Source organism: Notechis scutatus, chromosome 1 (genome assembly GCF_049901735.1).
Source record: "Notechis scutatus isolate UNSWTSFEM ecotype Mainland chromosome 1, rNotScu1.2, whole genome shotgun sequence".
NCBI lineage: Eukaryota > Metazoa > Chordata > Lepidosauria > Squamata > Elapidae > Notechis > Notechis scutatus.
In genome coordinates this window covers 133,930,743-133,942,232 of record NC_142009.1, presented here as the reverse complement: position 1 = coordinate 133,942,232, position 11,490 = coordinate 133,930,743, and the positions used below count along the sequence as shown (strand labels likewise).

At 39.8% G+C, this 11,490-nt stretch overlaps 1 protein-coding gene across 1 annotated transcript; it reads right to left on the bottom strand.

Annotated features, from left to right (window-relative positions):
- Positions 1-303: 303 nt before the first annotated feature.
- Positions 304-11,055, bottom strand: RRM2 (ribonucleotide reductase regulatory subunit M2). The gene is made up of 10 exons (XM_026674285.2): positions 10,715-11,055; positions 9,907-9,984; positions 8,730-8,888; positions 8,275-8,391; positions 5,020-5,153; positions 3,807-3,901; positions 3,583-3,716; positions 1,878-1,982; positions 1,631-1,744; positions 304-993 (listed from the first exon to the last, which is right to left on the bottom strand). Exons 1-10 carry the CDS (start codon positions 10,808-10,810, stop codon positions 841-843), a joined length of 1,185 nt encoding a protein of 394 aa, XP_026530070.2. The 5' UTR covers positions 10,811-11,055; the 3' UTR covers positions 304-840.
- Between the last annotated feature and the right edge of the window lie 435 nt (positions 11,056-11,490).

Below are 11,490 nucleotides of genomic sequence, written 5' to 3'. Positions count from 1 at the left end.
AGGTTAACAGATACAGACCGTATCATATAAAATATTCCATAAGCTATTGCAAACTGGCAGGCTTTTGTCTACCTGCTAATATAGCAATATGTATGCCTGATCAATGTAAACAGAAGAAAACAGCAGGGGGCCCCAGGTACAGTTCCTGTTCCTTTATCAAATAAGCACTATGATACATTCAGCTCACCGAATTCAAATATGGTTTTGGGCTATATCCTAAATTAATAAGTTTGGGTACAAGCTAAAAAGGAAAAATTCTAAAGATGATAAAATACAAGCACAGGATCAGGCAGCTTGAAAAATGGAATTTAATGAAGTTTTATTTCTATACAAAGTACTGTGCCAAAATAGTAAATTCATATCAAGTAAATTTCCATTTCAGTACATTGATTTAATTTACATGCAATAAAAGAAATTAAGATAATGCATACTTAAAAGAGTTTATTCCAAACTCCCAATACCAGCCCTTTTGAGAAACAATAGGCTAGACCTTTAAAGTGCTATGTCTATGTACAAACTATTAAAATAGTAAACATTTAAAACCTGTATGGGGCGCATTACAGTTACATGTTCATCAGCATTGCTGCAATTTATATCAGGAATAGAAAGGCGACAAATCTTGCTTTAAGTTAACAGAACATACCACTTTACAATTATATTTCCAAAAATGTGAATAGCTTGTTACAAAACGTATTTTGTAAATTTTTTGGCATTTTTCTGTTTAATTTGCTATACAGATTACAAGTACCACCATATATTACCAGCACAACAGGATTTTGAAGATAATGGGCCAAAACCACTAGCCAGTCACTTCAAACCAGCTAAAAAGTCTTACTTCCTTTAGAAATCTGCATCCAAAGTGAATGTGTTATCTGCAGGACATGACATCACACCCATCCTTTGATATTCTCCTACACGCTTTTCAAAGAAATTAGTCTTGCCTTCCAGAGAGATATTCTCCATAAAGTCAAATGGATTCTCAGCCTTGAATATCTGAAATTGTTAATTCAGGCATATGGTTATTACTAAAGCAACATCCCTTTCTGTTTAGAGTTCTATCTTGGCAATGTCTTTCACAGTTGTTACCTTCTGCATATAATTATCCGTACTAGAATTCTCTAAAAGATAAATAAAAATGATTTTTCCCCAAATGCCTATGTTCACTATCGTGTTTCCCAATCCACCACAACATTGTTCCTATTCCACTTTTAATATTCACTAAGCCTAGGTTCGTAATTTGTCCCTTAATTACTCTGGAAAGAGAACATAATGTGGTTTCTACTTTTAGCATGATGAAGCAAGAGCTATTAAGGAAGTACACCATGTCACCCTAAGCCCACCATTGTTAACACTTTGAATGCAAAGATTGGAAAGGTACAAGTCCAATATCTTTAAAAGTAGGATATAGTCTGGAAATAGTTAAAGCAAAATGGCTCAGTGCAAAGTTGCAAGAGCATTAAAATGCATTTGCAGAGTTCATTTGAGTTTACTATAAATGGAGATAAATAAGGGATATCATTGCAACAGTTCTCTGCTTAACCAGACGACAATTACTTAATGGCAAAAAAAAGCAGGCTTAAATATAAACAGATTGAATGGCAGTTCTTAAGAAACAGGGCACAAGACTTACCTTGTTAAAACCTAATTCCAGGATCAGTCTGTCTGCTACGAATTCAATATACTGCTTCATTAAAATGCAGTTCATGCCAATTAGGTTTACAGGCAATGCTTCTGTCAAAAATTCCTGCATTTAAGTAAACAAAGTATCTTAACACACGAACATTGCATTGTAGAGACAATTAAATGCCCTGCTAAGTTTTAAGTTTCTTTCACTTTGATGCAACGTTTTACCATTACCAGAAAGAACTGCCAATTACCTGCTCTATTGTGACAGCATTTGTGATGATCTCCCTCACTTTTTCCTCAGTTGGTTTGTGCACCAAATGTTTGAACATTAGACAAGCAAAATCACAATGCAATCCCTGTAAAGAATAATTGGAAGATATTTCAAAGAACAATTGGAAGAAGCCGCATATTTGTGTCATCAAAAAACAAAGTAGCACACTAGTTAAGACTTCTACAAAAATTCCATACAATCAGGGCAATGTTCTTCACTACTGTTACCACCAATAAAGCAAACATAATTACCATTATTAAGCTTTGACACTACAGCTACCGTATTTGCCGGCGTATAAGACGACTTTTTGCCCTGAAAAACATGCCTCCAAGTGGGGGGTCGTCTTATACGCCGGGAGGACTCCGACTCCCACTTCGAGCTTGAGTTGCAGCCGGGAGGGAGGCTGGGGGAGCGGTGTGTGTGTGTGTGTGTGTGTGTGTGTGTGGCGGGTGTCACTCGCCACGCGCTGTGCAACCTTTCCCCTCTTCCTTCCTTAGCGGTGTGGGGAGGAGAGGATTCGAAGATCCTCACGTGCGCGTACTTTCTTTTCTTTTCTTTTTTTTTTTGCACGCAGGTTTTGCATGCGGGCGGCTGTAGGTTAAGGATGGGGAGCCCCGGGTGGGTTATCAGGTTTTACGGTGCTTCCAACATGTGCGAACAGTGGAGAGCGGAGAAGAGAGCGGCGAGCGCCCGCTGTGTGAAATCCTGCCGTCAAAGCAACACTGGGGGAGGCAGGGTATAAATTTACCAGGTTAATGTAGCAATGGTGATTAATGCCCAGAACATTGTTTGCGGGTATTGGGGTGTGTGTGTGTGTGTGGTGGTGGTGGTGAGGAGAGGTTGTCCTTTGAATGCAGAAAAGTAGGTGTGACCTTGTGTAGGAAAATAAAGAGATCCTTTTTAGCGTGTTTGGCTTCTTTGCCTCCCCTCGTTCGTTTTGACGTGGAGATAATGGCCTTCGGGTGGGAGGGAAGAAACGGTAGCTGGATCATTTCAAATTTCACTTACTCTCCTGCCTCACTTCAATATGTCTGAGCGACTCCAGATACTGGAAGACTTTTTGAATGAAAGTGTTACCTCCATATTTTTTTTTTAAAGAGGGCCACTTGGGGGAAAAAAAGATTCTAAGGAATTCCTTGTTTCTTGATTAAAGAGAAGGCATTGAATATACTGTTCCTTGGCAGCCTTTTCAGTGTCCGGGTTTTTGGTGTGTGTGTGTGTGTGTGTGTGTGTGTGTGTGAGAGAGAGAGAGAGAGAGAGAGAGAGAGAGAGAGAGAGAGAGAGAGAGAGAGAGATCAGCTGTATTGAGAAGAGAACGTTTCCTGTGTTCTCATTTTATTTACAACATATTTTACGCTTAATGGTAAGCAATGAAAAATATTTTTAAAACTCATTTCTAAACTCCATAGCTATTTGCATATTCTTGGTTCAAAATTGGATTAGCTCATTTCAAAATTGTCCAAAGCAGAAAAGTGCGTCAAAAAAAAAAAAAGTGCAAAAGTGGAAGGTGTGTGGAAGAGGGGTAGTCTTATACGGCGAGTATATAACAAACTCTATATTTTGAGTGGAAATGTTGGGGGTCGTCTTATACGCCCAGTCGTCTTATACGCCGGCAAATACGGTATTTTCAATTTTACAGAACTCTGAATCAACCATTTTTAGTTTCCTTGATCAATAAGCCGTACCTCATCTCTACTAATCAGCTCATTAGAAAAAGTAAGCCCAGGCATTAGACCTCGTTTCTTCAGCCAAAATATTGACGCAAAAGAGCCAGAAAAGAAGATTCCTTCAACTGCAGCAAATGCTACTACACGTTCACCTGTTGAGAGAAAAAGCACAATGGACGTGAAGACTAGCTCAAATGCCATAAATGAAAAGCATCTGGAAAGTCAATATAGTAAATACACACCATAAGTGGCTTCTTTGTCCCCAATCCATCGCATGGCCCAATCAGCTTTCTTTTTCACACATGGTAGGGTTTCAATAGCATTGAACAGAAATTCCCTAAAAGAACAAGATAGTACCAATTGATATGCTTCTGAAGTTATGCTTATATATAATCCCTGCTAAATAATTGCTAATGTGACATTTCTACAGCAACCCTATCTGAATACATCATTGTCTCTGTCTAACGCATGTCAGAAAAAGGGGGGGAAAATAAAAATTGCTCTGATTCTTTTCCTTGGTTTGCCAATCCTTTTGAAAGTAAATTCCCTGCAATCGGTCTCATTGGCCATTCTAAAGGTGGTAGTTTATCCTGTTTTGCATAATGTTTTTTGAGAGCTGCAACCTCTCCCTTCTCATAACTGCTCTGCAACTGCAAGAGATTCCACACTAACTAGGGAGGAGTCCAAAAGTCAGACTTCTCTTCTATGCCAGTCTGGGACGGCTCCATCATAGTAGAGATTAGTATTGAGGAGTTTAGGAAAACACCCTAAAACTATATAAACAAATTTAAACAGCTTTTCAGCTTACATATAGGATCTTTCAGATAATGGGGCAGAACAAAAACAAATGACAATCTCCCTACCATCTCACTGGTTGATTAAACTGAGATTTGTGACAGCACTTATTATGGTATCAGTGGCATTGCTTTGTGCAAGAATGGAGAAATGCAATTTCAATCCAGCACCTTTGGATATAGCAAGTAACTGGTGCTTCAAGAGATTAATGCCTCATTCTATCTCCCAGCTCCAAATGTAGGAACATACCAAATATGGCTGAGGAAAGTGCCCAAAAGCAGGAACTCAAGTATGCCACTACAAGTCACAAGGGAAAAAAACAAGTAAGATGTACTGTTATGATAACTGTGAAATTGAGGATGACGCATGTTAACAGCTTACTACCCCTTTGTCTGAAATATTTTGCAGACTCCAAAGTACTTCCTCACCCCTTCAGATCTCTGCATAGTTCTTAGGCACTGTAGGATTCTATTGTTTCTGTTTTACAAAACAGAATACATATCCTTTCCTGTATTGTTAGACCAAAAAACCCCTTATCTGTAGAATTTCTATTAAAACGTTAAGAAATATAGCTATGGTTTTCATATTTGTAGTGTTTGTGCATTTTCAATAAATATTTAATGCAGCACGCTCAAGTATGTATCTGGAAACAGTACTAACCGTTCTTTAGAATCCTTAATGTAAGTATCAATAAGTAAACTATACATTTCTGAATGAATGTTCTCCATGGCAATCTGGAAGCCATAGAAACAGCGTGCTTCTGTGACTTGTATTTCTTGGCTGAATCGCTCCACCTAGAGGATAGATATTTACAATATGTTACAATGCATGTATCTCATTTGATCAGATTATTTCTGACTAGTTTTCTGCATATGTAATACAACTGTATCTTCCAAAAATATGCCAAGTTCTTGGTAAAAAATACTCAATCTCAGAGCATCAGTTTTAGCAAGTAAAAATTAGTTTACAATTTGAAATATGGTTTCCCAAAGGCTCCATATAACCAATAAAACATGCAGTGCTTTGATTCCAAGGAGAAATCGAATTATTCAAAATCTCCCCATTAGAATATTATTCCATTTAGTTTTTGAAAAATTAAACAAATACTCAAACACATATTCATGTTTACTTGCTTAATAGGCTAAGATATCAATAGGCCATAGTTTCATCCCTTCCATTTTAAATACTCATTTTACTACATCTAAATAGTCAGATTACTAGATGAACTGAACTCAAATTTGCACCTTGAAAAAACAAAAGGAAAAGATGTTTTTGAATCAGGCTGATTCACGTATTATTATTTTTTGGCATTATGAAGGCAATTTGTCATTGCTTTCTTCCAGATTATTTTGCAATTTCCCAGTCTAGCCTATGCAACATATGCCTAGTATTTCTTGATAAAACCTAATCTGCTAAAATAGGTAAGTACATAAGAATAATGTTTGTTTCAAACTCAGAATAAAATACCCCATGCTGGAAATTCTGCATGGCGAGGGTTAGATAGATAGAACAAATGCAATCATTTCTTCACTTCCCCACTGCTATCATCCCAGCACACATAGCCTATCAATCCAATTCTCAGATTTTACTAGCCATAGCCTTCTCTTTAAGAGGAAATGAAGCCATAAGATTAGAATGATAGGGCTCCACTAAAAGGGCCACAATCAACCTTGCCCTTTCCTCTCTGCCCAAAGCCATTGGCAATGATAAATTCTCCCCAACGACTTCTGCATGGGACACTATAGCATTCTAGTCCATGCAGGCATCAAAACAATTCCACTTTAGTTCAAGCAGAGCACACAAAAGTCGTACCCAGATAGATTTAAATTTACTAGCGCTTTTGTTCCTCCAAAGGAAAAGGTTATATTCAAACTACCTTCTTCCAACTTTTCTCTACATTTATTTTATTTATTTATTTGATTTGCCAATTGTTTACAAGATAATAAGTATAAGTGTATACATAGTTGTGAATACATGAAATGGGTACATATAAGAAAAATAAAAGAATAAGAGAAACAATAGGACAGGGACGTGTATATACATGTACCCTATGCAGTTCATATTCAGCTTAAGCTTAATTTTCTACAAAATCAGTCCTTCTGAAAAGCACACATCCAGAGATACTTATGTAGCATTGTGCCTATGTTAGCTTATTTACAGATACTATCCAATGATTTTATCATCTAACGATCAACTTATACATAATCTATACTATACCCAGCCATCCTTTAAGGATCAGCAACCATCCAAACTTATTCAAACAGCATTGAACAAGTGGGACTTAGGACTGGTTCTCAAAGTTCCAGGTACTGGAAGTTGTCCTTTGCAACTTTTTTTGCCCAGCTTCTGACAAGCAATGTCAATTGGGGGAGCCAGCAGGAGGCCACAAGTGTCAAATGTTCTCATTTAACAATGGAGACTCCCTTAGTAACAGGAACCCGGAGTTCCAGAATTGCCAATGCTAAGCAGTAGTCACATGGCATCATGCTTTTTTGACTGTGTTGTAGTGGCAGCAATTCTAATCCCAATTTTTAAAACTGAGTAAAGCAGGCTGATATTCCCCACTGAAAAAAAATTAGGTTGTTGCCAAAAGAGCCCCAACAAGACCAAGAACGCTGCCCAGCTCCCTTTTCCTGGATGCAAGCCCTCGAGTCCCCCGCCCAGCCTCCGTTAACCAAACGCCCTGAGGTATCGGTTAAGTAAGGCAGCGTTCTATAACCGGAAGTTAGTAGTGAGGAAGCTGGCAGGAAGTTGCAAATCCCAAATCAGCAGGCAGGTGCTTCCTTTTTGCCTTCCTTCCTGAGGCAAAGGGAATGAGACTACAAGAGGCGCCTGAATAGCAAGCCTGACTGTGAGCACCGAGGGCTGGGAGACTATGTGCAAGGGGGAGGAAGGCTTCCAGGATGAATTCGATTTTAATGGAAAAACCATGTTTGGTAAAGGTATCTCAACGAAACAATAGATCATTAGGTTGTTTTAGCAAAGAGGCCAAAGCATATTCACATTCACTTATTGATGGCAATGCCTGGAGTAGTTACAACTGATTAAAATCCAAAGGTGATAACAGGCAGCAATCATATATTCGGAAGTTAGTAGTGAGAAACCAGGCAGTTGATTCCCAAGCATCAGGCAGGTGAGAAAGCTTCTGGCTGCTCATGGCATGTAGAGTTACAAGAGGCACCTGAATAGCCAGCATGTGTGACACAAAGGGCTGCATAATTTGGTTTGGGCTTGATGTTGGTGGCAATAAAACCCAGTTTGAATAGTCCAAACAAAGGGAAGATCATTGTTGATTTTAGAAAGAGCTGGCATAATCACATTCAACTTTGTATCAAGGCTGCAGCTGGAGAGGTAAGTCAACTGTATTAAGTATCCAAAGGTGCGGATAACAATCTGACTTGATCTCTTCATACGCTATCTTTCATGAAGTATACAAACCAGCATTTGCGTTTCCTGCATCAGATAAGGAAAGCATATCTCTCTTTCTGCCCTGGTACTTTTTACAGACATGATTGAAAGCATTTTAACAAACTGCATAATTTGGTTTGGTTTGTGGTTGTCACCATGATATAAAACGTACATTACAACATTATAGACGTGATGTTGCCATTATTCATTATACTGTTTGTGATGTGTTATCCCATATATCACTTTACATGGCCTGGAATTCCATTTTAATGTATGCAGGTTTATGAGTTTGCATAGCTTTTCCTCTAGTTTCATGTTTCAACTGTGGTGCTTGTTTAGGAAAAGATTCATTCATAAATAAGGATTTTATTTTGTTTAGCATTTGTTTTTAATCAGCTAGAAAAACTACATGCTAGACATTATTGGCAACTAAAATAAAGAAACATATATAAGAAAAATTGGGGTAATTATTCTGGTATATTGGATATAAAATTTGAACATGCTTACCAAGTTTTCATTGACAATACCATCACTTGCAGCAAAGAATGCTAAGACATGTGAAATGAAATACTTCTCTTCGGGTTTTAAGGACTCCCAGTGCTGAAGATCTTTAGAAAGATCCACCTAAATACACCAAATAACCAGTAAAAATAGTCACAATACAAGCAATTACTTTTAAAAACATTTTTCTTTTCAAAAGATAGGATGATAATTTAAGTAACACTCTTCCTTCCATTTTATCTCCTCTGACATAAATCCAAGATTGATTGGGGAGATAGTAAATCATTAAAACTAGTGAGCTTCCATTATTGGGTTCAGGACTACACCTATCTTTTGTAGTTCTAATCCAGCAATCTGATCAGACTGGCTCTCTTGACAGTTACTTTACACCTATCTTGTTAGCATTGCTCCTATCTCCACTCAAGAGCCTCAAAGGAAAAAAGAGAATAAAAGGCCTTCACCTCTTCAGCTGTCCAGAATGATGCCTCTGCTTTCTTGTACATTTGCCAGATGTCATGGTATTGAATAGGAAAAATGACAAAACGCTGAGGATTGTCCCTTAAGAGAGGCTCATCTTGCACATTGTTTGATGGAAGAGGCTTCGTTCCTTTAGGCGCCTCCTGAAAAGAACAAATGCAATATATTACTATGTTAGAAGCATTCCTATGAGAAAAATATGGTCAATAGTTATAGAATATAGATTAAAAATAAATTCAGTAATAGAACCATGGCAAAAAAAATTTTTTAAAGAGAACAAAAGCCCCAATTCTTAGATTCTACATCCTAAAAAAAGAATCATAAGAGACAGTTGGGTTTTGTATAGATAGGAATTGAATGGTCCACAGAGGAAGGTAGAATACAAAAGGATCAAAGCACAGGAATGATGAAGGACAGAGAATAATATGAACTACAAAGAAAAAAAGCTGACAAATTCAAGAGAATTCCTTTAAAGGTTTTAAAAATGTGTGTGTGTGTGTGTGTACATTAAATCTATATTGGCTAAGCCAATTTCATTGTATACATGATGTACAAAGACAATAAAGGCTATTGGTGTAATATTAATAAATAATAATTAAATAATAATTAAATAAATAAGACAAGTTTGGTCAGAAATTAGGACAAGACATGAGGCCCCAAGAAAAGCTGCAATGGCAATGATTATGGCTCCTTTAAACTATTGTTTGCTCAGCTGATTCAAAGCATTCTAAATGAGTTGCTAAACCTAAGAAAATAAACTTTAATCCCTTAAAAATAAAAACAATAAGCTAGGGCCCGCTGAAAGGCCCTAGGATCCACTCTGTTTCCCTCAACAGGAAAGGCCAATGCCTGTCTCTTTGCGTCATGGGGCATTTGGCGCCAAAGCTGCAGAGAAGACAACCGAGTCCCGCCCTCACCGGTTCCTATGCGGCGGGAACCGAGGTTATATAGGGTTTCCACCCTTTCCACCCAAAAGACTACCTTTCATCCCCACAGCGCCTCCCGGTCCCTCCGATCCCCCCCCAAAAAAAGTCCGGGAGACGAACCGCTCGCTGTATTGTATTAAAAGGGCATCGCATGAAGGACCCGGCGCAGGAATTTTGAAACCCTGGTGAATGTTTATCCTGAGAAAACGCTCCCACAAATAATTGGAAGACTCACCACTTCGGCGCCCGGCTCCTGAAATATCTTCCGCGCCGTCTTGGTCGCCAGGACCCGGGTGGCGTTGAACGAGGGAGGCTACGAAGGCGGAAAAAAAAAAAAAAAGACGGGGGAAAAAACGAGGTCAGGGAGGATTTCCAAGGCGGGAAAGCCAGAAAGTGGGCCCGGACGGGCTTCCCTCCCGCTTTTTGTTTTTTTCTCCGCGCGGACTTCTAGGCCTCTTTCCCCGGCTGAGAAAGGAAGGGCCCAGCCTTCGGGAGGGCTCGCTGGAGGTCAGCGGTCCTTCGCATTTGGGGGGAAGGGGGGGAGGCATTTCAGTTCCCATCATTCCAGTTAAGACCCGCCAAAAAGCAAAGGACGGCGGGAGTTGTCGTTCGGTACATTTAAAAGGCTTCGTCTGAACGACCGACCCGGTGTGCAGGAATTAGGAATCCCCGGTTGAATGAATGTTTATCCCGAGAAAAAGCTCCCCCAAATCATTGGAAGCAAAGCGAACAAAATGCCGCGGCTGTCTTAAACGAAGGGCGTCTCCGGGGAGCCACCCTCAGGAAAGCCGCCTTCTTCTCCGCCTCCCCCACCCCACACATACCCTCGTGTATGGCTCAGTTTGTGCTGGAAATGTAATCTGCACCGTCTCCCGCCAGAGCTGGCTGGGAGAAGTTTTTCCAAGAAAAAACGAGAGGCTCTTTTTTCCCCATCGCTCGACCTCCGGATTCTCCCTCCTTCCACAATACAAAGGGCTTCCCTGCCCTAAAAAAGCTCACCCTCCGGGAAAGATTAATCATTCCGGTCCCCTTTGTAATCTCACCGTGTTCTCCTTGTCGTTCAAGGGCACCTTCTTCTTAGGCGACAACTGGCGCTGCTGCTCATTCCGAAGGGAGAGAGGGTTGCGAGTGGACAGCATCGTTCAGCTGGCGAGAGAGAAAGAGAGCGTGAAGCAAGGAAACAGGAGAAAAGCGAGAGCCGAGCGCGGTCGCCGCTTTATATGAGTTTCGAACTTGGCGCCAGAACACCGGATCGCCCAATCGCAAAGCGAGTGGAAGCCCTCTTTGCGGCTTGCCATTGGCTGAGCCCCATTCGCCCCATTGTGCCCCAAGCGCGGGAATCTGAAGCAAAAGCCTACCTCTCCTTCTGAGTGTGTATTGGCCTAGCGCGCCAAGCAACGCGAGATTGCTGAATGCGGGAGGGCGGGAAGGATAAAAAATAAATAAAAATAAAGCTGCAACTGGACTTTGATTTGGAAAAAAAAACATCTTCGGGACAACCACGACCCGGATGACTGAGAATCTCTATAAATGTTTTACATTTACATAATGTTTTAATGCGATTTTATTTATTTATTTGATTTGATTTTTGTCAATCGCTTACAAGATATTATCTTGTATAGGTATAGGTATGTTGGAAGAAATATCCTTCTGGGTCCAGTTCCAAGTGTCTGTAAGGGGCGTGCATAAGTGTACCATCCCGTCCCTGTCCTATTGTCCCCTTTTAATCGTACTTATTTTCTGTATTCTTACTCATGTTTATACTTATACCAGTTATTTTGTAAGTGATTGACAAATAAAATAAATAAAGTGGGGGAAA